The sequence below is a fragment of the Helianthus annuus genome, chromosome 13 (assembly GCF_002127325.2).
Source record: "Helianthus annuus cultivar XRQ/B chromosome 13, HanXRQr2.0-SUNRISE, whole genome shotgun sequence".
NCBI lineage: Eukaryota > Viridiplantae > Streptophyta > Magnoliopsida > Asterales > Asteraceae > Helianthus > Helianthus annuus.
In genome coordinates, this window is record NC_035445.2 from 73,146,942 (window position 1) to 73,174,861 (window position 27,920).

At 37.5% G+C, this 27,920-nt stretch overlaps 2 protein-coding genes across 2 annotated transcripts; both read right to left on the reverse strand.

Annotated features, from left to right (window-relative positions):
• Nucleotides 1-898: 898 nt before the first annotated feature.
• Nucleotides 899-1,606, reverse strand: LOC110911398 (dirigent protein 22). The gene has a single exon (XM_022156005.2). The coding sequence runs from the start codon at nt 1,559-1,561 to the stop codon at nt 983-985; it is 579 nt and encodes a 192-aa protein (XP_022011697.1). The 5' UTR covers nt 1,562-1,606; the 3' UTR covers nt 899-982.
• Nucleotides 1,607-10,374: 8,768 nt separating this feature from the next.
• LOC110911399 lies at nt 10,375-12,840 on the reverse strand. Its single transcript, XM_022156006.2, has 2 exons — nt 12,299-12,840; nt 10,375-10,937 (listed from the first exon to the last, which is right to left on the reverse strand). The coding sequence occupies exons 1-2, from the start codon at nt 12,837-12,839 to the stop codon at nt 10,480-10,482; spliced, it is 999 nt and encodes a 332-aa protein (XP_022011698.2). The 5' UTR covers nt 12,840; the 3' UTR covers nt 10,375-10,479.
• Between the last annotated feature and the right edge of the window lie 15,080 nt (nt 12,841-27,920).

The following is a 27,920-nucleotide window of genomic DNA, read 5'->3' on the forward strand; positions in this document are numbered from 1 at the left end:
GGGTGGCGGTTAGAGAAGACGGGGGGATGGGGGGACCGTTTGAATTTTAAAATTCAAAATCAACCGCCTGACGTGGCGGGTGAACCAATGGGATTCAGCCCGCTCGCTTGGCCATACCGCCCTACGCCGGGCTTGAAAGCCAAGCCCCAAGGGGCCACGCCACAACCCAAGCCCACCCGGGGTGGTGGCTTGGGCCTTTTTTCCCCAACCCACGCCCAAACTCCTACCCCATACCCATGGCCTTAGATAGATGACTACTTTCAAGATTTTTTTTTTTTTTTTAATATGATAATAGCATAAGAAGGTGATGGCGATTTTGTACAACTTATGTTTTTCTAGGTCGGCAACACGCACTATTTAGATGTACTTACTAAACTACATTTTTTCCACCAAAACTACCACAGGCATTGAACCCTCATCACTTACTGACTTACATAGATAAAGCTGTATCCAAAATTTTGGTACGTACCGCTTGAAAAAAAAAACACTTTCTATTAATTCATTTGTGATTTATAATAATGAATGTTTTATCAACTCTTAAATTAAATGAGAACGAGCATTATTTTTGTGCTCGGTTTTGTAAATTTGATCCGATCGGATCGGTTGTAATTCAATCTGAGCACGAGCAAACCCTCGCTCGGATCGGATATGCTCATGAACACCCCTACATCAAATAGACACGCTATAGAACGACTGGAGATCTACATACAACAGCTGACAATCCTACTCTATTTACAACAACTTATACAACTGGTACTACATATATATGCACATATTAACAATACAGCAGGCAATACAACCACATAATGCACTACAATGTTTTAAATTAATAATATATAAATATATAAATGTCAATATAAACAAAATTTAAATCTTATTTATTTAAAAATGCGTCACATATCTCAAACAAAATAAACTATATATCAAAATTTCAACAATACATATGAAAACAAAATGAAACTTCAAAAAGTACTAGAAATGATCAATAATGAAGAACATAAAGATTAAACTCCACAACAGCATCACCATTGTTCATGTTAAATGTATGAGTTCTTGCTTCGGCATATCCGCGTGCAAATCGAAAAAGCCCACTTCCTCCAACGATCGGCATCTCTCTAACCGTTGACATAACCGGATTTCGGCCCAAAATACTCAAACTACTACCATTATACTTCCCTTCAACAAAAACATAGTTCATAGCCATCAACAATCCCATTTCATTCAAACTCGCCGATGTATACATCCCTTGTGCTCTTCCCACAAGCTTGGATGTTCGTTCTGGACCCATGGTTAATGGGTTGTCAATCATGGTAATGTCACCAAAACCAGTGGCCGCAGTGCGGTTGGTTCTGGTGGCTTCCACGATCCTGATCGCGGTGGCATTGGGGCCAGCCACTATGTCGTGAAAGTAGAAGCGGAAATGACTTAGTTTTTCCTTTCGCAACCCGAAAGAGCGTTGTGATAGTTTTCTTGAAAATTGTTGGGATTCAACGGTTGCAAGAAAAGATATAAGAAGAATAGTGAAAATAATAAGGGCATTTTTTGATGCATAAGTAGCCATTATGGAATATTGCTAATGAAAGAAAGTGAAGAGTTGGTGAGATATGCCTCTAGGGATGGTTGGTTTATATACAAAAGTTAAAGGTTCTCGAAGGCTTTTTTGGGTCCAAATTGGCAATTCAAAGTTGGAAATTTTGCTTTTAAATCTTTCCGTGTGTATGGGAGAATAAGTCGTGTTTTTTTTTCTTATTTACTACGTATTTTGTAAATCAAATGGTTAACTTTTTAGTTTAGTATACTTTGCAACAATTTTTCTTTATCATATGGTGTAAAAACCCATAAAAAAATACTGTAATACACAAGAAATAAAACGACAAAGAACAAAAATTGCAATAAATAATAATTGTTTTTATTACAAGTATATATTTGAAAATATTAAACGCAATAAATTTGATCTGGTTGTCCATTATTTAAATTTCAGTCAAAAAAACATAATCCAAACTAGATATTGGAGTATGTGTACTCGTTACGTTTGATACCTCTTCAAATGAAGGATTTTCATTACCATTAAAATTAATCCACACACTCTCATGTCTTTCTTCTTCACGCCCGTTATCCAACTCATGCTCAAGCTCTTGGCGGCCCTCTTTGGCTCCCCGGTGTCGATGTTTAACACCTTTTGAGGGTGACTAGGCATGGGACGCCAAGCTACTACACCTAGCCTTAGAATTTGGATTCCAAATTTTCAAATGCAGTTGATTACTGCTTCAAATCTCGATCTCAATATTTGAAGTTAATTCAGATTTATGTTTTTCAAACCTAACCAACTCGAATTTCCAGAATTTGAACTACAACAAGAATTTTTGTTTCTCTTAGTAAGAAAGTTTGTCAAACGTCCATATAAAAACACATAAAGATTTTTTTTTTCTATAGTAACTTAACTTTTTTTAAGTATTTCAATTGTGTGAAAAAAAATTATAAATGTTAAAAGATAAAAAAAATTAACTGATCTCATTGTAACATGTATAAATCTCAGTCACTCATCAGTGATTATTATCTTTCTTTAAAAAATATGAGGTTTAGTGATTTTTTATATCAATTTGACTTAAATTAAACAATTATGAAACATTGTTTTAGCGAATACCTTTTGTTTACTATTACTTCCTACCTTAAGTGAAATTAAAAAAAAAAAAAATACAAATTAGTAACTAGGATTCATACATGTTCATATAAATATCTTTTGAAAAAAGTTATACAAAATTTCAGAAGATTGAAATATTTAATAAAAACTAGAATGATTTTCAATGTAAATTTGATTTATTATGTTATATTTTAAAAAATATGTAACAGTTTTTAGCATTATTCCGGTCTTTAATAAATCATTTAAACTTAGTCAAACATATAAAAAAAGATCCTTGAAGCTTCCTTTAACAGAGTTGTACTTTATTTCGACCACGTTATGTGGGGTTAGGTGACAATATACGCACAAGTGAATGTACATGTAACTAGTATCTAGGATCTTGCATTGCGTTGGGTCCGTAAATATATCCGTAATTTAGGTAAATTATATGTTGCGATGACTCGATTCTGAACATCAAAAGGTAGATAATAAATAACTCGTGACAGTATGTTTGTATATCACGAAAAAGGCATGTCGCTATAAAAACGTATGTTAAGAAAAATGAAAGCGATCTTTAAAAAATTGTTTAATGAAAAGCTTAAACCGAGCTCAAACTCGGGTTGTTTATATTTTATTTTTAAAGCTTGAATAAGGAAGAACTGTGTAAAACGGAGCTCAAGTCCAGCTCATTTAGAGCTCTATATGTAAAGCTCAAGCTCAACTCGGGAGTAATTTTTCAAGCTACAACTCAGCCCGTTTATTATTTTATTAATTGTTTATCGAGGCTGGCTCCTTTAAAAACTAATCGACATCTTCGTATGTACATCCTGAAAATTCGCCAAGTAATTATTTGGAAGAATCGACTGTCCGAATTTTAACCAAATGGGACGGTAGCAGACATTAGTGTGCAAGAACTTGTTTCATGGATTCAAATGATTCCATGTATTGTTTAAATGCATGAAACAGAACTACGGGGACCCGGTTGTCGTTATAGGAAGTGGGTTTAGTAGCTTTGGGAACAAATTAATTATAGGAGGCGTATGGAAACATGGAGGAACTTGAGGGACTAAAGTGTACTTGTGGTCGTAATATAAGTCTAAGTTTAACTTGCATCATGAATAGAAGTTGAAGGAGCTTTTGTGTAAATGCTAATCATCATCTCATTTATACCTTACACCAATTATTGCCACGTGGAAGAGTATTACTTCAAGTTTATTGATTTTGAGCGCTAAAATCAAAGGACGTATTCCGCTCTTTTTCCACAGCCTGATTTCATTCGCAAAACACCTATCAAAACCCTAATTGAAACATCAACTATTATGGTTACGTATCGCGATGGATTAAACCCGAACTAAAAATGTTAATTATATAAGCATTACAGTTAGTTTCGTTAGTTAGTTATAAAGGAATTATTAACTAAGTGATTTTAAATAGCTAATCGGGTTAGCAAGGTTTGATAAAGTGGAGGGGCTGTTTTGTCAATAGTGAAAGTTGTTTAAAAGAATGAAACAAAAAAATGTGTGGGTTGGGACTCGAGCCCGAACACCCCCGCACAACAACACACGCGCACACCACTAGACCACGTTGAATCTGAATACCCAACCCGAACCCGTTTTCCCTTTCTCCTTCGTCTCTTCACCCTGTGCGACCCGAGACCCCTTGTACTTAAATTCGCCCCTGGATCCGTGTGCAAGAACACTCTCAAAGCAATGGGGTGTGGGTCAGCCAATCGATGGATACATACACACACACAATTTGGTTCGATGAATAGTGTTATTGCTGGCCAAAACTTATTACATGACATTTTAAGGGGTTTTTTTTTTCAGTTTTACTCTTATACTATATATAATATACGTCATTGATCCGTTTAATTTCTACTAATTTTAATTTTTATAAAATAATCTATGTTTGTAAATAAAAAAACCTATTTACATAGTCGGTATAGATTTTATTAAAAATGAGTTGTATTTAAGATAAAAGTTTTTCTAGTATTGTAGACTACATCGAGCCGTATCGCTACCGTAACACACTAAACCGATATCGACCGAACAACATCGGTATTATCGAAATCGTTGTCGGTATTCAATTCTATGTCTTCGATCGATGTTAAGCACATGTTGATATCCTTATGGTCATATCACAACTTTTTTGCCACTATTAATTTTTATGGTTTTTTATTTCGATATGAGTTAGTTGAGCCACCACAATGCACGACTATAACCCACTAGTTATATACATTTATAAACTTCAAGCTACCCAACAACTACAAGCCAAACGACTACATTGGTGAGACTACTTTTGTCAAATGTTTACAAAAGTTCTACTGATGTGTTGTTAAATTTCTTTAGATAGACATTCAAATAATCCAGGCTATAGTGATATTCAACGATTACTAAGCGCCCATTCCTATCCACAAAAATGAAGATGGTTAAATTAAAACTGTCACAAGTCTGCTACTGCAAGAAAGGATGCTGAGAGAGAGCCTTTAACGTTCACCTTACTAAGTGGTGTTAGGATCAAACGGGTCACACGAACACAGTCAACACACACACTCAGCTCACAATCAAGAACACAAAGATTTATAGTGGTTCGGTCCGGCTCTGACCTACGTCCACTCTCGGTAACTAGGAGGTTTTTATTGGCTAGCTACAAGAAATTACAGATACAAAACAATCTCATATATAGGATTGAATGAAAGAAGAAAGTCAAAAACAAGATCCGTGAATTCTGGATTACAGTCAAGACTGGATCACCCCTGCCTTTTTATCCTCTTATCCTTTTGACCAGCTTTTCTGACATCAACTTGATCAAGTGGATTCACACTCAACAATCTCCCACTTGAAGCCACGGAATAATCTTCACCTGTGCATTAGTATTTCTGTAAAAACTTTTGATCTTAGCACATTCCTAGTTACCCGACCTTCTCTTCAATTATGCTGAAGGGCAGTTGAAGCTATGCAAAGCTTCAACTTCTCTAAGGTGACAACCTTAGTCAACATATCAGATGGATTTTCACTTCCTTTGATCTTCTTCAACTTCAGAGTGTCTTCACTAACTTGCTCTCTGATGAAGTGATATCTCAGCTGTATGTGTTTCGTCTTCGAATGGAAGACAGGATTCTTTGCAAGATGAATTGCACTTTGATTTGTCACAGAATAATGCACAATCATCTTGTTCTTTGCTAAGTTCGTTGAGAAAATTCTTCAACCATATAAGCTCTTTGTTTGCTTCAGCAACTGCCATATACTCTGCTTCAGTGGTTGAAAAGGCAACACTTTTCTGTAGTCTGGACATCCAACTTACGCAGTGCCTCCCACTGTAAAGACATATCCGGTGGTGCTTTTGTAAGATTCTTTACAACCACTAAGGTCTGCATCTGCAAAACCCTTCAGAATAACATCTTTCCTCTTAAAATGCAATGTCATCTTTGAAGTTCCTTTCAAGTATCTCAGCAACAATTTAACTGCTTCTCAATGTTCTCTTCCCGGATTGGACATAAACCGAATAACAACTCCCACTGCATAAGCTATATCTGGTCTCGTGCATACCATTGCATACATGAGGCTACCAAATGCGGATGCATACGGAACTTTAGCCATTTCTGCTTTGTCTTCATCTGATTTGGGTGACTGAACTTTAGAAAGCTTAAAGTGACTTCCCAAAGGTGTGATTCTGATCTTGGCATCTTTAAGGCTGAATCTCTCTAACACTTTCTCAATGTACTTCTCTTGAGAGAGTGTCAAAGAACCATATTCTTTGTTTCTGAAAATACTCATCCGAGTATTTGGTTTGCAGCTCCCAAGTGTTTCATTTCAAATTCTTCAGACATTTGCTTCTTTAACTTCTTGATTCCTGTCATGTCTGAAGCTGCAATCAACATATCATCCACATATAGTAGTAGAATGATATAAGAACCCTTGAACTTCTTGATGTAACAACAATGGTCATCGTCACATCTCTTGTAACCAACTCTTCCCATAAAGTTATCAAACTTCAAATACCATTGTCTGGGCGCTTGTTTCAGACCATACAAACTCTTCTTCAATTTACACACAAAGTTTTCTTTGCCTTTAACCTGAAAACTTTCTGGTTGTGTCATGTAGACGTCTTCTTCTAGGTCACGATGTAGAAAAGCTATCTTGACATCTAGCTGCTCTAGATGCAAGCCTTCTGCTGCTACAATACTGAGAACAAGTCTGATAGTAGTCATCATCACCACTGGAGAAAATATTTCATTAAAATCAATTCCCTCTTTCTGTTGAAATCCCTTGACTACTAATCTTGCTTTGTATCGTTTGGTACCATCATGTTCATCTTTGATCCTGAAAACCCATTTGTTCTGAAGAGCATTCTTCCCAGCTGGAAGCTTTGTTAAGTGCCAGGTCTTGTTCTTCTCAAGCGACTTCATTTCATCTTTCATTGCTAGCTCCCACCGCAATGAATCTTTCAACCCCATGGCTTCTGAGTAACACTGGGGCTCACCATTTTCTGTCAGAAGTATGTAATTGACAGATGGTGAATATCTGTATGGTGGTCTAATGACTCTGGAGGATCTTCTTGGTTGAAATTGAGGAGTTTCTGGGGATTCTGGAGTTTGAGGAGCAACTTCTTCTTCTTCTACTTCAGAATCATTACTAGAATCATCCCCTGAGCTCCCACTGTCGCTTGACTCATTCCCATTTTCTGGAATGTCGACTGAAGCTTCTTTTCTTGTTTCACCACTTTCAAATTCAACATATTCTTTTTGAATTTCTGGTCCTTCGGCGTTTCTGTTTGTACAATTCGTTTTCATTGAAGACGACATTCTTGCTTCTGATTACTTTTCTGCCTTCATTATCCCAAAGCCTGTAACCCATTTCTTCTGACCCATAACCAATGAATGTGCACTTCTTGGATTTTGAGTCTAACTTATCCCTGCCACCAGCTTCTAAAAAATCGTAAGCACTACAATCAAAGACTCGTAAGTGTTTATAACAACCCTAAACTGACACCCTATAAATATTTAAAATATCCCAATACGTCCCTAAAAACACCCCATACGTGAAAACGGACCCCGAATAACTTAAATACTAATAAAAATAATTAAAAAATCAATTTTTGGGTTTGTCGCGGGCCACATAAACCCCTTAGGGATCTTACGCGGGCCGCTAGAGATCAAAAGTGTGGCGCAGCCCGGTGCTGACACGTGTCCGACTCGTGTTGAACCTACTAGCTGACCCGGATCACCTACGCCGTTGACCAGAGTTGACGCGGGCCGCGTAGCCCTTTCTTTATGTTTACGCAGGCCGCGTAAAATTCGAAATGTGGCACTATAAGTAGCAGGCATCGGGTTTCATCAAAACTCGTTCATTTCTTTCTTTCTAAGCGAAAATCTCTCACATTAGGCATTATACAAGGGTATAATACCCCCCTAAATAGCGAGGTTCTACTTCGTTGTAAGTATCATAACCCCTGGATACGTATTAGATACTCTGCCCGATTGATCTAGGGTTCTGTAACGGCTGTCGTGGTTCTGCCCGACGTAGTCGTTGGAATGCCGTCTCGGGGAGGGTATTGCTAATGTTAAAATGGGTTATTATACTAACACGCGTGCATTTGTGTAATTTATAGATTGTCACCAGGAAACCCTAAAGGATAATCTAAGACAGCAATGTGAGTAATCTCCTTTTTGCAAATTGTTTTTACAAAACCTCACTTAATTAATTATATATTAAACAGTTATTGAGTATTTGTAAGGATACAATTACAGTCGGTAAATTTGGGGTTTTGTATACAAAATTTGTTAATGCCTTGCGAGGAGTAACATGACCATAAGTCGGAACGATAGTACCGTGGGTGGTAATTGATATGACTTGGAAACAAATGTAATTGCGAAATCGCCCTCAATACTGTACAATGGTTTTTATTAAAACTTGATTGAATTGGGATTCACTCACCAGTATTTCCCACTGACAAAATGTTTTTAAACGCGTTTCATGTAACAAAATATGAAAGCCAATTAGAAGCCAGCTGGATAGCACTGAAGGCTTGGAAAAGTGGCAATAAAGTTACCTAAAAGAAATAGATGTTTTTACTAAATAAAAATAGGATTTATTCCTATAAAAATGTGTGTACTGAAGACTTGGGTTTTATCCCATGTGTTTAATACTATGAAAATGTGGTATTTTACTCTGATAAAATATTTCCTAACTACGGTCCTGATGTAAATTCCGCTGCCAAATTAGACAAAAACAACATACCACCAAAACTGGCCGCGGCCGCCCGTTCCCGAGACTGTTAGGGGATGGGGGTTGCGACAGAAGGTGGTATCAGGGCTAAGCCACTGATTTAGCCACAGAAGTGTTCTGCTGACGCCAAAATTCAAAGTGTTAGGACATAAATTACGGAAATACGTGCATAATTGTAATTATTTGTTATGTGTTATTTGACTATTTGTTAGTTTTCAATATGAGCGACCAAGGACCATCTGACGCGTACCGTCAATTGTCTGGTTCGCCTAGAAGCGAAGGTGCCTCTTCTCAGCCTGCCCTCTCGGGGTACTCTGCTGATACGGAAGAAGGAATATTCGTATTAAGGCTCAATCTGAAGAGCCATTTCCTCAGAAAAAGAGAGGATGGTTCAGTAGGGGAGCACACGAGCGTAGAAAGAGTATGAGAAAGTTACAAGACCAGAGAGCATTAGCCGCAGCTAAAAGAGAAACTGATGCATATGCCCAGGATATGCTTAATAGGGGTATAGCCAATATTCACATCTTCGCAACCACTGCAGCTGACCCAAACCTGGAGCAAATGTTAGCACCTAGAGGTGTACAAATCGGTTTTTTTGAAAAACCGGTTACGGTTAATAACCGGTTCGGTTATTTTCAGCCAAAAAAAACCGGTTTTTTATTAACCGGTTACGGTTAATAACCGGTTTTAACAGGGATAAATTGTAACCGGTCCTAACCGGTTGTAACCGGTTATAAAAAAACCGGTTTTTGTGTCGATTAATAACCGATAGGAGCGAAACCGGTTAAAATAACCGGTTAACAAAAACCGGAAAAAAAACCGGAAAAATAACCGGTTCTGTTATGACATGCAGGAACTTCACAGAATGCTATTTTTTTCATTTTTTTCAGCTATTTGGGCTGTTTTGTTCACAATTCAGCTAGTTTTGTTATTTTTTAAGTGTAAATGCAGTTTTTTTTTATACAAAAATTAACAATAAACTCATAAAAAGTTAAACACATAATAATATCATTAGTCTTGGAACAAACGGTTGTACATAACAATGAAATACGAACGATAAACATAACAAACGAAATACGCAAACTTAAACTATTAATCCGCAAGAACGTCCACTAATATATATATATATATATTTTAGTGGAACTACAATACTAAAATATATCTTGAGAAGCGTCGTTTAATCTTCTTCGGCCGAACCCAAACCCGAACTATTGCGAAGGAATTCATCTAATTTGGCTTCTTCGTCGGTCATTGGGGTTGTCAATTCGGCTTTGACCTCGTCCTCGTAAACTTCTTCTTCGTATTCTAAGGGGATGTTTGGCAACTTCTGAATGAATAAGTGTTGAATGAATAAGAGGTCTGAACCAGTAAGAGGTCTGAACCAGTAAGTGCTGAAACAGTTTAAGTCTGTTTGGTTGGGTCTATGAATGACTGTGTACAATGACGATTTTACCCTTCTGAATTATTTCTTGCTGGGTATAATGTATCTGTTTGGTCATAACTCCTAATAATGAAAAATTATTAAAGAAAAAAAAAATACAAACCATCATAGAAAATCCAAATTACACATAAATCCTTCTTGAAAACATACTAATCCAAGTAGAAATTAATAACTCGCGTATAATTTGGGTTTTAAGCATTTGACATTAATTGAGTAGCTATCTCGTCACGCAAAGTAGTCATATATTCAATGCCTTGTGAGCCCCATTCCATGTCGTGAACAGACTGGCCATCACTTTCCTCCTGTTGCATTTCTCCAAAAAAAGTGTTCTCGTTGTACTCCACAAATAACTGATCATGAATATTCCATTTCCTTATAAAGTTATGGATGGCGAAACACACAATCACTATGTCTCTTTGTATTGGAAATGAAAAGGGGGCCATTTGTTTTAGGATTGGGAATCTTGCCTTCAAAACACCATATGTGCGTTCAATCACATTTCTGAGTTGTGCGTGAGCATGGTTGAACTTTTCTTCCTTAGTCAATGCACGTTGTCGTCGAAAATCGGCTAACCAATACCTCGTATTACGGTAGGGAGTCATAAACCCACGAGTGTTGGTGTATGCGGCATCGCAAAGGTAATATTTTTCTGCAAATGTTAGTATCAAAACTATTAAATAAAAAACTAGTAGGGTTCGCACGGAAAGTGTGTTTTTCCTAGAAAGTCTAGGAAGCGATCTGGTCCATCCGATTGGTGTGTTTAAGGGTTGAGATTAAATCAATGGCAATCTTGTAATATTTGAGTTTAATTAATTGATTGTTTTAAATGAATAGGGGCAATTTTGTCAAATGACCGTTTTTTTTAAATCAATTAGATAACTGCAATCCCTACTTTCATGGGATTTTCCCTCTCTCTCTCCATTATTGATTTGATTTTCTCTCTTTCTCTCTCCAATCCAACCCTAAACATAATAAAACCTGCGATCTCTACTCCCCCTTGCTGTTGGTGACGCAAAAGAGGACCCCAAAAGCATTCAGATTTCGGTTCCAAGGCTTGTTGATACCCTTTTTCTTCACTAGGTATTCATATCTTGTGTTGTGATTAACGTTCTTGAAGTGCATATACGTTTTCGGTCTTAATCTGCTTGTAACTTGGCTGTGTTTTTTCTGTTTTAATTGATGATTGTAGAGAGGCATGTAAAACACAGCGTCAAGAATCTGCTTGCTGTTAAAACACAGAGTCAAGAATCTGCTTGCTGTTAAAACACAGCGTCAAGAATCTGCTTGCTGTTAAAACACATCGTCAAGAATCTGCTTGCTGTTAAAACACAGCATCAAGAATCTGCTTGCTGTTAAAACACAGCTGTATGAATCTGAATGATAAAACACATTTGTATGAGTCTGCTTGCTGTTAAAACACAACTGTATGAATCTGAATTGCTGTTAAAACACAGTTGTATGAATCTGAATGATAAAACACATTTGTATGAATCTGCTTGCTGTTAAAACACAGTTGTATGAATCTGAATACTAAAACACAACTGTATGAATCTGCTTGCTATTAAAACACAACTGTATGAATCTGAATGCTAAAACACAACTGTATGCATCTGCTAGCTGTTAAAACACAACTGTTTGAATCTGAATGCTAAAACACAACTGTATTAATCTGCTTGCTGTTAAAACACAGCTGTATGAATCTGAATGTTAAAACACAGTACCAAGAACATGCTGATAGATTCCAGCAAGAAAACGAAGGAATGATTGATATTAAGTGAGATAAAAAATCGAAAACAAAAAATTCCGAAATTTATGGATAGTTAGTTATTGAAGATAATTTCCTAAAATAAAAATAGATTGTGAAAGTACATAAATGCCCTTTTAGATAAAATCCTTCAATGCCACATGTCGCGTTCTTATTGCTTCCTAGACTTTCTAGGAAAAACACACTTTCCACCCAACTCCTACTCAGATAAACAATTACATCAAATTTAAGGAAAGGTTAAAAACCTGGTGGGGGGAAATAAAAGCCGGAACTCGGATTAAATGCAACTTCTTTCAAAACACGTGAATCATGTGCAATACCCTCCCATCCGGCCCATACGAACGTGAATATCATATCAAAATTACAGATTCCTAATACATTTTGAAAGCATTCACCCTTTCCTCTTCCCCTGTAACGAGTCTGTTGATCACCAGGTACGACTGCATGTACAAGAGTTCCATCTAACGCACCTATTGCTCCAGGAAATATTTGTTTTAGCCTTCTATGGTTTTCTGAAGCATTCGCGATTGGATTAGAAGATGTCGGAACTATAAGTTCTCTTGCGAAATTCATCATCGCAATTAAGACCTCATGAAAACATCTATGAATTGTTTCTGTTGAGTGTTGAAACCTTCGCTTAACCATTCGAAATCGCTCATTATGTCCTATGACAATAAAAAACATAGCCATCTTTTCTTCAAAGGTTATTGACCTACTACTCTGCAACCAATTTCTTTGCTTAAAATGATTGCACAATAGTACATACGCTTCACGTGACATGCGCATCATCTCATGACATTGTGTAGAAGTGCCATGCAACAATTCTTGTGTGTAATCATGACCGGTCAATGCCGAATTCAGATCTCTTATCCTTTCATGATTGGTCAATACCGAGGCTAATTGTAGCCAATGCCAACAAAGCATCAAGAAAAGCATAATCTCCTCATCCGAGTCCATAGGCTACCTATCACCCAAAATAATCAAGACAATAGAATCCAAAATAACATTGCATGAACATATAATTCAAATAACATTCCAAAACATAGCATACAAAGTTTAGCATCTAATACAGACTTTAGCATTCAACAAGACAAATACAAACATAGCTTAAAGTTTAGCTATAAAAAACACATACTACCATAGCTCAAAGTTTAGCTATCAAAAGGCAACTAGAACACAACATTAAAATAATCCATACTTCGCTCCTGCGTTCTTAACCCACATTTCACAAGTGTGCGGCTTAAGTTCTAACCACACTTTCCTCAAATCAGCACTTTCACCAAAAAGCAAAAGCGTCGTTTGATGTTTCGCATCAAATTCTTCCCATCCCAAAGTCTCAAGCTTCTCCATGCATGCATGTATATCATTAGACTGGTTGTGTTTCTCAAGCAACATGTGTGCCACCTTCCTTATATCCTCCCCAACTTCCATGAGATGTGCATTGAATGTTTGTTTCCCTTTTTTAGACCGACCCGATGACTCATAACTAACATCTTCATTTGATGATTTTCGTTTTTGTTTAGACCGATTAGAAGACTCTTCACTAGCCCCATGTTCCATTTGAGTGCCATCAATGTCCACGGGAGCAATTTGATCAATCATTTCCATAGAAGGATGAGGAATTGTAGAAGATGGTCCCCCAACTATCAAAACCATTTGAAGTAGATCCTTCAAACAATTGAATACACAAGTCGGGATAATCAAGTGGCACTCTTCTCAACTTTTCTACGAATTTGTTGGACTATGTGGAAAAAAAAACTAAGAATTACTATGAGGTTATTGAAATGTGTGTGTATATATATATATATATGTATATATAAAGAAATACCTTGATCTCAAGTTGCCATTCCTCTTCCGTTAAGTTAAAGGTGTTTGTTTGAGGGTTATAAACATTTCCAGTTTTGTTCTTAAGCTTTGACCAAGCTGCAAATTTTGATTTCAAGTAATCATAGCGATTCTTCATTTGTTTTTGATCCACTATAAAATCATGTTCTATTTTCAATTTTCAGCAACTCTCTTCCATGAAATTGCTTTCAGGCTACTACCCTCACGTCCATGAAGTGCAATTTCATGAATACATGATTCGAGAAAGGTTTTACCGACTCCTTCTTGCTTCCAATTAATCCTAATCTTTTTGTCAGCCATTTCTTTAGTAGAATCTACCATTTGCTAAAAAAACAACTCTAATTAAATAACTAAACACTGAACATCAATATTGATCAATTCTAATTAAACAACTACTAAAAATCAAGACTCTTTGGTGATCAAACTGCCTATACATCAAATAATAAATCAAACTGTCTTACATCAAATAATAAATCAAACTATCTATACATCAAATAATAAACTCTTTGGTGATCAAACTGTCTATACATCAAACTGTGTTATCATTTTGAAAAAAAAAAGCAAACTGTCTATACACCAAATAATAAATGAGTAGAAAATGAAAACATAATTGTAATAAATTATTGATATAAATGAATAACGTTAAAGCATTGAGAAATTGATATTTTTAATGAAAGAAAAAAAAAACTTTAATGCCATTAAATGCTGCACTTTCCCATTGGTTTATTTATTCAACCACCACCGGTTTCAAGACTTTGTGCAAGACCAAAGTGCAATTAATTGAAACAATACTAACAGCAAAAAAAAACCCCAAATTGAAAAAAAAACGATGTGACTCAAATCTCATTCTCCTAGTACAGGCCCTAATGTGCTCATATTATTACAATCAGCGAGTTATCAACTGGTTCGATTTGTTGTTTGGTTGTGCGAGTTTGAAGGATGGTGATGGTTGGGATCTTTTTCCAGCTCCGAAGAGGGGGGTTTCGGTGGTGGCTGGTGGGTAAGAGGGTGAGAGATGAACTTGCAATCAACTGAACTCACACAACCAAACCACAAATCAGCTGTTAAAATCACAGATGAACTCACACAACCAACAGGGCGTATACGAAATCGAAGAACAAAGATTACATACATCAACAACATCAACAAAATCAGTTGTTAAAGTGATTAGAACATACCTTTGATGCTTCCTTTGTAACAGATTGTTGTAGATTTGCAAAGGAAAAAAAACCCTAGGGAAGGAGGCGCATGATGAGTAGAAAAGGGGAGAAAAAGTGGTGTGGGGTTTTTAGGTATTTGGTGGAAAGTTTGGCGGTCAGACTCCTTTCAATGTATGACTGGGTCAGAGACCAATAAGAGGCTGTGTAAGTTTTAAGAGGGATGAAACAAACAATCTGACATCTGACTCAGTCAGACATGGGGTATTAAGAGGCTAATAAGATGCAAACAAACAGGGCCTAATTCTTCCTCGAGTGAACGTTTGTCTTGAACTCTCTCCGTCGCATCCAAGTAATCTTTTAAGCAAATCGACATCTCAACCGCCTTAGGTGTTAGTCGAGTCCTCCTTATCGAAATCACCCTACCACTAATAGAAAAAGCACTTTCCGAAGCTACCATGGAAGATTGGACCGTTAGTAAATCTCGGGCCATTGTGGCTAAGATCGGAAATTGATCTTCCTTACTTTTCCAGCAAGCCAACAAATCAAAATTTTTAAACTCTTGTGAACTCATCATTTGTAGAAAGTTCGACCCACCATACCGACCGAGTTCACTACTACTAGTGTTACCACAATGCATTTGACTCGACTCATCATACAATTGGTTATAAACATACAAATCGGTATCTTCCATTTGACTTGAACCTTTACCGAAAGCGGCGTTTCTCATTGACGCGTGAATGTGTTACGAGGTTGAACCATATTTTGTTACATAAACATCAAACAATTTTGAAAGTTGATCGTTGAAAAGAGATTTTGCGACTTCACCAAAGTTTGGTTCTTGAGTGGTGTTTAAATTCAATTGGTGTGCAATTTTTTCAATCAAAGACCCGGTTCCAAAAATATTAAAACAAGGGTTTAGAGCGGAGGCACAAGTGAAAACCGTCGGTATTTCTTTAAAATATTTTCTTAATTTTTCCTTCATTGTATCCGCCATGTCACAATATGGTCTACCTCTAACCGACAACTCGTTTACTTTCAAACACATTTTAAACAAATTGTGAAGTACTTGTGTAACAGTTTCAATCAATGAACTTGTTGGATAATAAACCCCCGGCAAAGTCTTTGTTGATGTTTTGAAAACTTGAAGCACTTGTGTAACAGTTTCAATAGTATCCCAACCCGATGGGTGGTAAGGCGAACACTTTCCACGACTAGCCAAAAGGTTATGAAATTCTATTAAACTTTCCTTTTGCAAAATAGCTTTTTCAAACATAATGCAAGTCGAGTTCCAGCTATGAGCAACGTCCTAATTGGGTCCTAAGCATATTCGACCCGCTTCCTTACAAGTTTTAATATATTTTGAATGTCTTTGAGTGTTACTAAATATACTTCGTAACATTCTTTTGAAAGCTTCTTTTTGTGTTTCAATAACCTTTAAACCGTCTTGAACGGCCAAATTTATGATGTGTGCAACGCATCGGCTATGGAAAAAAGTACCCTCACAATCGGATTGTATTTTAATTTTAAACGCATAACCGCGCTCGTGTTGTTTGAGGCGTTATCAAAAGATACTGAAAACACTTTATTTTCCAATTTGTATGTTGTAATACATTTGTCGATTACTTTATATATAGCTTCACTGGTGTGAGGGTAATCGAATAATTTAAACAAAATCGTGCATTTCATCATTTGCCACGTCGCCGGTTCAATCCAATGGGCGGTGACACAAATATACGATTCGGGTGAACCGTGCGGTGCGGACCAAACGTTGCTAGTCAAGTTAACACCGGTTTCTAATTTTTCAAAATAAGAAATTAATTCTAGTTTAGCTTTTTTCCACAATTTTAAACAATCCCTTCTAAGAGTAGCACGACTTACATGGGTGTATCGTGGTTGGAGAGTTCGTTGAACCATCTTTGTATAGCGTTGGTTGTCGAAGTGGTTGAACGGCAAACTTTCTTGGATTACAAACTTCGCCATTTCATCCCTAACCATATTGAAATTGTAGTTGAAAATATTAGCGCCATCACTTGCCATGGAAGCTTGACCACTAACGTGTTGTTGTTTCAACGCCTTGCAAAACGGTTTTTCGATGTGTTGCTTCAACGTGGAGTTTGCGGTTTCGGCGTAAAAACCTTGACAATGATGACAACGCGCTTTTCTTTTACCGTTTGCCATCTCGCACAAATCAAAATGTGACCAAACCTCGGGGTTGCGTTTCATTGGAACAACACGAATCACCGTTTCGGTTGTAGACTCGCCAACATTGACCGAATCATGGGCACTAGACGTTGCCATAGCGTTTTGAGAGTTATCGAACAAGAATAAGAGACTTTTTTGAGTTTTTGAAGATTCTCAAGTGTTGTGATTGAACCTAAACACCCACCACCCTTTTATACTAAGTTTGAGATGAGTTTTGGTAAAAAAAAAAAAACAAAAAAACGGCTATATGCAGCCTCTAACGGTCATATGACCGTTTTTTATAGCTAGGCACAAAAAACCGGTTTAACCGGTTTTTTTTATAACGTTATCGGTTAACCTGCTTTTCTAACCGGTTTTTTACTTCATTCGGTTAATAACCGGTTTTAAAATTGATTTTTTTTGAAAAATATACTAACCGTTTTATAACCGGTCAAACCGGTTACAAAAAAAAAACGGTTTTTAAAAAAACCGGTTACGGTTTTTTTTCCGGTTTCGGTTGGATAATCAGTTTTATTGTACACCTCTATTAGCACCCTAACCACAACCACCAATTCCTGACCAACCAATGGAGATAGAAAACCCTGAAAATCAAGTAGAAATGCATGATTTCAATCCGGAAGAAATACCTAGGATACCCGCACCAAATCCCCTAGACCCAAATTACTACCCATGGTGGGACGACAATAGGGACTATGTGCAACGTTACCCGATACATGAAGACATGCCCATACCGAACCTAGGAGCCTACCCAGGGTTAGATCCTCTAGATCCCTATTACGATAATGATGTATTCATTAGGGAGATTCTAGAAAATCCTTACCCATACCAGGCCCCATACCAGGAACCTGCACCCCACATTCCGAACCCAGTCCTAGAACCTGCACCCCCAATGAGTGCAGAAAACATACAAGAACTTAGGAAATCTGGTGAGGAAATTCTAGAGAATAGTGAGCGAATGAGACGGGTGGGAGAACGACTCGTTTGGAAGTACGACGAGCGCAATATGGATTTCTGGATGAATCCATATCCATAGAAGTAATGGTAAAGAAGGTTATAATAATAATAATATAATATATGTGTGTATCTGTATAAAAAAAACTACGGATGCCTATTACTAGTAGTGTAGCTTTAAATTTCAGTTGGTATTGTAATTTTTAATTTCAGTACTGGTGTGTAATAGATGCATATTATATGAATAGAGTAAAGTCGCAATGATCGACGCTTTTGACCAAAGTGCGTGTCATGTGATTGGCTATGTTAAATATTATTTGTGATATTAATTCGTGGTAAATGTTTAAAATTCAGATGTACAATGGAGTGAACCAGGAAAACCTGAACAACGAAAACCAGAATGATAACAACCCAAATAATGATAATCTGAATAATGAGAATCCGAACAACAATAACAATGGAAACCAAGTGGATAATAGTGCCCTCCAACATATAGTGGCACAAGGAATCATAGATGCAATGCCATTTATTATCCAAACTGTTAAGGCAGCAGAAAATAAAAGTAAGCATAGCAGTAAGCGACCAACTGAACCAGAACACAGCGTAGACAATGGACCCGTACTTCAAGTGCCCATTCCCAAAAGAAGAAGAACCATGCCTTATGGTTGTTCTTATAAAGAATTCTAGTCCTGCAAACCAATAGAATTCTCGGGCAATGAAGGACCCATTGCAGCTCAACGCTAGATAGAAAAGACTGAGGCTGTTTTAAAAATAAGCAAATGTGCTGAAGAAGACAAGATAATGTTTGCTTCTAATCTGTTTAAGAACTCAGCATTAGAGTCGTGGAACACTATCCTCCAGTCAAGAGGAAATGATAGGATTTACAACATGGAATGGGAAGAATTTAAAAATATGGTAGAAAGGAAATTCTGCCCTCCCAATGAAAAGGAACAGATAGCAAATAAGTTTCTGAACCTTAGGATGATCGGAGTAGATAGTAAGGGTTATACTACCACGTTTTTTGAATATGCTAGAATAGTACCAACCCTTGCATCACCTGAACCGGTATTAATCTCTCGTTATATCTGGGGATTAATTGGAGAAATTAGACATGTAGTCAAGGCAGCTAGACCCCAAACTATAGAAGAAGTTGTAGAACTAGCAAACACCTTGACAGATGAATTAATCCGTACTAGAGAAGAAGACCAAAGGAGAAACCTAACCCAAAGGCTTACTCAAGAATTCTGTTCTGGAAATTCCAACCGTAGGAACATAGGTTCTACCTCTGCACTATACTGCAAAGCCTGCAGAAAGAAGCATTCTGGAAAATGCTCCACTTACTGCAATTTCTGCAAAGTACCAGGACACAAGGAAGAAACCTGCAGAAGGAAACCTACTAATGGACTGTGCTTCAATTGTGGGGAAAAAGGTCACATTAAGCCAAATTGTCTGAAATTGGCTCCAGCTGAAAACAACAAGAATACTAAAAATGCTAGAGCATTCGTTCTGACTGCAGATGAAGCCAAGATGATTCCGGACGTGATAGCCGGTACGTTTTTAGTTAATGATATTTTTGCTAAAGTATTATTTGACTCTGGTGCAAACCAAAGTTTTATTAATACTTTGTTTTGCAAACTTCTATATCAATCATTAACTAAACTTCCACAAGAATGTCTAGTAGAGACAACAAATGGAGAAACCGTTAGAATTTCTGAAATCTTACAGGAGGCAAGAATAGAAATTTTAAACCAAAAGTTTATTGCAAACCTTTACCCGATGAATCTGGCAGGATTTGATATTGTGTTAGGACTTAGGAATGGATTGGTTAATAGCCAATAAAGCCAGTATTTTATGTAATCAAAAGTCAATTCAAGTAAATTCACCAAGGGGTGAAAAGATCACAATTAAGGGAGATAAACCATCTAGATCCACTAAATTCATCTCTGTGATGAAAACTGCAAGTTATATAAGAAAAGGATCTATAGTGTATTTGATTACTATAATCACTAACACTAAAGAAAAAGAACTAAAAGACATTCCAGTAGTGTCTCAGTTTTCAGATATATTTCCAGAAGAATTGCCAGGGCTACCACCAGACAGAGAAGTTGAATTCAGAATCTATCTGCTACCAGGAACGGCACCGATTGCTAAAGCACCTTATCGTTTGGCACCTGCCGAAATGCAGGAACTGAAGAAACAGTTAGACGAATTGTTGGAGAAAGGATTCATACAGCCAAGCTCATCGCCATGGGGAGCACCGATACTGTTCGTCAAAAAGAAGGACGGATCAATGCGTATGTGCATTGACTACCGTGAATTGAACAAGGTCACGATTAAGAATCGATACCCATTACTAAGGATCGATGATCTGTTCGATCAACTGTAAGGAGCTCGATTTTTCTCTAAAATCGATCTAAGATCAGGATATCATCAACTAAAGGTACAGGAAGAGGACATTCCTAAAACCGCATTTAGAACAAGGTATGACCATTATGAATTTACTGTCATGCCATTTGGTTTAACCAATGCCCCAGCCGCATTTATGGACATGATGAACCGAATATGTAAGCCATATTTGGATAAATTCATAATTGATTTTATTGATGATATTCTCATTTACTCTAAGAGTAAAAAGGATCATGCAAGGCATTTGCATGCACTTTTAAGTCTATTAAGAAAAGAAAAGCTTTATGCTAAGTTTTCAAACTGCGAGTTTTGGTTAGAACAGGTACAATTTCTTGGACACTTAGTTAACCATGAAGGAATTCAAGTGGATCCAACAAAGATCGAGGCGATTACCAAATGGAAAACCCCTAAATCACCAACCGAGGTTAGAAGTTTCTTAGGATTGGCCGATTATTATAGACGATTTATTCGAGATTTTTCTAGAATAGCCATTCCCTTAACCAAGTTAACCTGTAAATCCATTAAGTTTGAATGGGGACCAAAACAGGAAGAAGCTTTTAGAATTCTTAAGCAAAGACTAACCCATGCACCTATACTAGCATTACTAGAAGGAACTGAAGATTTTGTAGTCTATTGTGACGCTTCTAAGTTAGGTTATGGATGTGTATTAATGCAACGCCAAAAGGTTATAGCTTACACATCTAGACAACTTAAGAATCATGAAGAGAATTATTCAACCCATGATATAGAATTAGGAGCCATAATTTTTGCTCTTAAGATTTGGAGACATTACCTTTATGGTAGTAAGTTTACCATATTCACTGATCATAAGAGTTTAAGGTACGTTTTTGGGCAAAAAGAGCTGAATATGAGACAAAGACGCTGGATGGAGATACTTAGTGATTATGATTGTAATATCCAGTATCATGCAGGGAAAGCCAATGTAGTGGCGGACGCGTTAAGCCAAAAGTATCACGAAAAGCCAAAAAGGGTACGTTCTCTTAAATTAAATCTACAAGTAGATTTAAATGATTAGATTAGAAGAGCACAAGAATCAGTAATCCAGGATGATACTGAAAAATTAAAAGGAATGATTAAGGAATTAGAACAAGGAACTGATGGAATTTGGAGATTCCATAAAAAGAGAATGTGGATACCTAAATTAGGAAACCTACGTCATCATATATTAGAAGAAGCCCATAAGTCTAAATATACGATGCATCCAGGAAGTGATCAGATGTATCAGGATTTAAGGAAAAATTTCTGGTGGATAGGGATGAAAAAGGATATAGCAGCTTATGTTTCTAAATGTTTAACTTGTTCCCAAGTTAAAGCTGAACATCAGAAACCCTCAGGATTGCTGCAACAACTAGAAATGCCCGTGTGGAAATGGGAATTGATAACAATGGATTTTGTTACCAAATTACCCAAAACAAGAAAAGGTAATGACACAATCTGGGTAATTGTAGATAGGCTAACCAAGTCAGCTCATTTCTTACCAATGAAGGAAACTTTCAGCATGGAACAGCTAGCTAAATTGTATGTAAATGAAATAGTTTCATTACATGGAATTCCTTTATCAATTGTTTCTGATAGAGATAGCTGTTTTACCTCTCATTTTTTGGTCAAGTTTCCAAAAAGCAATGGGAACTAAGTTGAATCTAAGCACAGCTTACCATCCTCAAACGGACGGGCAAAGTGAAAGGACAATCCAAACAATGGAAGACATGCTTAGAGCTTGTGTAATTGATTTCGGAGGTAATTGGGACGATCACTTACCTTTAATAGAATTTTCTTATAATAACAGTTATCACACAAGTATCAATGCTGCACCATTCGAAGCACTTTATGGACGAAAGTGCCGAACCCCGGTCTGTTGGGCAGAAATTGGGGAAAAACAACTATCTGGACCTGAGATAATACAAGAAACAACTGATAAGATCACTCAAGTCAAGGAACGACTAAAGCAGCACGTGATCGACAGAAGAGCTACGCTGATAATAGACGTAAGCCATTGGAATTCCAGGTAGGAGATAAAGTATTGTTAAAAGTTTCTCCTTGGAAAGGAGTGGTAAGATTCATCAAACGAGGAAAGCTAAGTCCCAGGTATGTTGGACCTTTTGAGATTATTAAAAGAATAGGACCTGTAGCCTATCAGCTACAACTGCCAGAGGAAATGGCAGGAATACATGATGTATTCCATGTATCTAATCTCAAGAAATGCTTAGCTGATGAATCATTAATGGTACCTCTTAAGGATATAGAGGTAAATGAACAACTCAAATTTGTAGAAAGGCCTCTACAGATTGAAGATAGAAAGATTAAGAATCTCAAGCACAAGAGATTAGTTTTGGTCAAAGTAAAGTGGGACTCCAAAAGAGGACCCGAATGCACATGGGAGCTTGAATCAGAAATGCAAAGGAAATATCCACACTTGTTCCAGTAGACCTCGAGGACGAGCTCTAAAACAAGGTGGGGAGGATATAATAACCCTAAACCGACACCCTAAAAATATTTAAAATATCCCAATACGTCCCTAAAAACACCCCATACGTGAAAACGGACCCCAAATAACTTAAATATTATTAAAAATAAATAAAAAATCAATTTTTGGGTTTGTCGCGGGCCGCGTAAACCCCTTAGGGATCTTACGCGGGCCGCTAGAGATCAAAAGTGTGGCGCAGCCCGGTGCTGACACGTGTCCGACTCGTGTTGAACCTACTAGCTGACCCGGATCACCTACGCCGTTGACCAGAGTTGACGCAGGCCGCGTAGCCCTTTCTTTATGTTTACGCAGGCCGCGTAAAATTCGAAATGTGGCACTATAAGTAGCAGGCATCGGGTTTCATCAAAACTCGTTCATTTCTTTCTTTCTAAGCGAAAATCTCTCACAGTAGGCATTATACACGGGTATAATACCCCCCTAAATAGCGAGGTTCTAATCCGTTGTAAGTATCATAACCCCTGGATACGTATTAGATACTCTGCCTGATTGATCTAGGGTTCCGTAACGGCTGTCGTGGTTCTGCCCGACGTAGTCGTTGGAATGCCGTCTCGGGGAGGGTATTGCTAATGTTAAATTGGGTTATTATACTAACACGCGTGCATTTGTGTAACTTATAGATTGTCACCAGGAAACCCTAAAGGATAATCTAAGACAGCAATGTGAGTAATCTCCTTTTTGCAAATTGTTTTTACAAAACCTCACTTAATTAATTATATATTAAACAGTTATTGAGTATTTGTAAGGATACAATTACAGTCGGTAAATTTGGGGTTTTGTATTAAAAATTTGTTACTGCCTTGCGAGGAGTAACATGACCATAAGTTAGAACGATAGTACCGTGGGTGGTAATTGATATGACTTGGAAACAAATGTAATTGCGGAATCGCTCTCAATACTGTACAATGGTTTTTATTAAAACTTGATTGAACTGGGATTCACTCACCAGATTTCCCACTGACAAAATGTTTTTAAACGCGTTTCAGGTAACAAAATATGAAAGCCAATTAGAAGCCAGCTGGACAGCACTGAAGGCTTGGAAAAGTGGCAATAAAGTTACCTAAAAGAAATAGATGTTTTTACTAAATAAAAATAGGATTTATTCCTATAAAAATGTGTGTATTGAAGACTTGGGTTTTATCCCATGTGTTTAATACTATGAAAATGTGGTATTTTACTCTGATAAAATATTTCCTAACTACGGTCCTGATGTAAATTCCGCTGCCAAATTAGACAAAAACAAGACACCACTGAAACTGGCCGCGGCCGCCCGTTCCCGGGACTGTTAGGGGACGGGGGTTGCGACAGTGTTCGAGACTTACCTCATTTCCTTACCACATTTCTTCTGGCAACTTGAAATCTTAGGGAACGGTTGGTGAACGGTTGATCAAGTAGGCTGCAGTGTTAACTACATCGGCCCAGAATGTCTTGGGCATCCCGACATTTAGCCTCATGCTTCTAGCCCTCTCATTTAGAGTTCTATTCATTCTCTCAGCTACTCTATTCTGCTGAGGAGTTCCGAGAACTGTCCTGATCATCTTTATCCCTTCCTTGGCACAATAGTCAGTGAACTGCTTGCTTATGTATTCACCACCATTGTCCGACTTTAAGCACTTTACCTTCAAATTAGTTTCATTTTCAACAGCAGATTTTCATATCTTAAAAGTAACAAATACACCAGATTTATGTTTAAGAAAATATACCCATACCTTGCGTGTTGAATCATCGATGAAGGTAACATAATACCTCGAGCCTCCTAGAGATGAAACTGAAGTTGGTCCATATACATCGGAGTGAACAAGCTCCAATTTCTGAGCTTTCGGTGTTCTCCCTGTCTTCACAAAAGTAACCCTCTTTTGTTTTCCAAAAACACAAGGTTCATAAAATTCAGTTTCCACTTTCTTCAAGTCTAGAAACTTTCCTTTCTAAGCCAACATCTTCAATCCCTTCTCGCTCATGTGTCCGAGTCAGTTGTGCCATAAATTTGATGGACTCGGACCGGTGGTCATTGCATGAACACCTTCAGCAGAAACTTCTACCAAGTATAGAGTGCCTCTCTTCTTTCCTTTGGAAATCACTAAATTGCCTTTGATCACTTTTCATTGTCCACCCCTAAAATGAACATTAAACCCTTCATCATCCAGTTTACCAACTGAAATCAACTTTCTACTCAGGAATATCCCTGTCATTTTTCAATGTCCATATAGTTCCTAATGAGGTCTTCAAGTCTACATCTCCAATACCTGTGATATCAAGCATTTGATCATCTGCTAAACGAACTTTACCAAAGTTACCAGTTCATAGATTCTTGACCATATCTGGGCATGAGATAGCATGGAAAGAAGCTCCTGAATCCATAATCCAAGATCCAACTGAATCTTCAATAGAACAGATGAGAGCATCACCTAATTCTTCCGAGAATACACTGTTTACTTCTTTCTTTGCAGCTGGTTTTGTACATTGGCTTCTAAAGTGACCTTTTTCTTTGCAATTCTAACATTCAATGTCTTTTCTGTTCTTTTACTGTCCCCTTTTTCAGGACTTGGACCTGCCTCGACTATGTCCTCTTTCGTTTCTTCTTCCACTACTTTCTGTATGCAATAAAGAACTAGCATTAGAAGTCTCACCATTGCTTCTCCTTCTGATATCTTCATTTACTATGAAGTCACGAATACTCTCGAAAGTGAGTTTGGTAGTGCCAGATGCACTACTAAAAGCTGTAACTGTGCCTGACCAACTGTCGGGCAACGATGATAAAAGGAGTAGCGCTTGTACTTCATCTTCAAACTTTATTTCAACTGAGGCTAAACAAGAGATAATCGAGTTAAACTCATTTATGTGAGCGGTAACCGACATGCCTTCCTTTATCTTGGTGTTAACCAATTATCGGATGTGGAATACTTTGTTTGACGCGGATGGTTTTTCATACATGTTGGACAAAGCTTTCAATACACCATATGTGGTTGTTTCATTGACAATGTGATACGTGATCGAAAACCGATGTTCGTTAATGTTTAAATTCATGTATTTGCTTAATTTTTAATCTCGAATAGCCTACTTTTAATGGAATTTGTGTTTTGCAGGTCTTACGGAGTTTAAGGAGCTATTTGGGAGCTTTACGAAGCACCGGGAGCGAACGGGATCAACCAGGGATGTGAAATGAACAAAACTAGGTTAATCACGAAGATTGGATGTCTTTTGGGGAATGTTAATGGATTTAAAATGAATATATTGAAAGATGGCATGATAGAGGGCTGAATTACGAGTAAGTGGGCGAAAACGGTGAGTAAAACGGAGCTATAACGAAGAAGTACGAAAAAAACAGTTTCGGACGAAACTGACAAAACTAGGCAACGTCGACGACGCCTTAAATGGCCGTCGGCAACGCCAACCAGAACCCTCCGTTGCTGAAAAACCTCCGTAGGCAGCGGGTTAAGCTGTCGGATAAATTGGGAACAACCAGAGGCCGTTGGGGATGCCCCAAAAGGCCGTCGGCGACACCTCCTCTATATACAAGACGCTGAAACTTGTTTTTTAATGATTGGGGACGGGTTATATGTTTTGTTTTGACCAAGATTCGGGGGTTACGAGTTAGGAATGATAAAAACACCTTGGGGGATCATCTAACACATTCCGTATCATCTAATCCATCCCTAACCTTCGCATCTAACCAAAACCCAAACCAATTCTCCATCACCCCTAACCCTAATCAATCCCACCATCACCAACACCATCATCTACATTCTTCCACCTTTACCTTCAAACCTTAACCTCCACCACTCCTCAAAGACTCAAAGATCATGGCTCGGTGTTCGCGCTCCTCGCCCGGTGATCGCGTCCATTCAACCATGAGCGGCTAGTCTCTTCGGTTTCACCCCGGTGTAGATTTTTGTAAAATTTACTAGGGTTTATGCATTTGTATTTTGATTTGATTTTGTGACAAATTGTTTAGTATTTGAACCCTTTGATAACTATCGTGCATTTGAATTGAATTTGTGAATTGTCGAATGATTATAAAATTTGACTTTGCGAAAAGAATTTGTGCACTTATGTCTTATCTTAGGTTAGGATTTACATGTCCGAGGTAATAAAGTGCATTATGGTCCGTTGTCTATGACGTTGATAGCAATTGGAACCTAAGCTTCGTGATAGAAACCCGTTAATCACTATCTGCAATTGAATCAAGTTAAAACATGTAGGAACCCTAGGTCTTACATTTATCGAACCGGGTGTGATCCGTATTCCCAATGCTTGTTTTCAGTTAAATAAATTAGTTTGCAATATTAGTTAGTAAGCAGTTGTGTTAGATAATATCAATTTGTCAGTTCACTCCGAGTTCTTTTAAAAATCAAACAAGCTTATAAAAATTAGCAAACTTCATAATCAAATTGTACATTTTTGTAAATAGTCTAACTAGTCGAACAGGTCGTGCGATACTTACCACATGCTCTTCGTGGATACAATCCTGACTTACCCTAGCTACCTAGGTTTAATTGGGTTTTTGACTGATCGGGACGACATGGTCACGTCAAAATGGCGCCGCTACCGGGGAGCTAGTGCGCTTAGTATTTCATTACTTGTTCGATTTTAGTGTTAGTTTTCTTTCTTTCTTGTATTTTTGTGATTTTACTTTGGGTGGTCGAGCTTGTCTATGCAGGTACATGTTTTCCAGGCACCATCTTTAAATATGAATTGGGTAGATGATGACCCGTGTGAGTGTTACGGAAGCGGGGAGCATCTATTAGAGGATTGCTCTGTTTTCTACGAGAAGGTTCAAGCATACAAGGATCGGGAAGACTA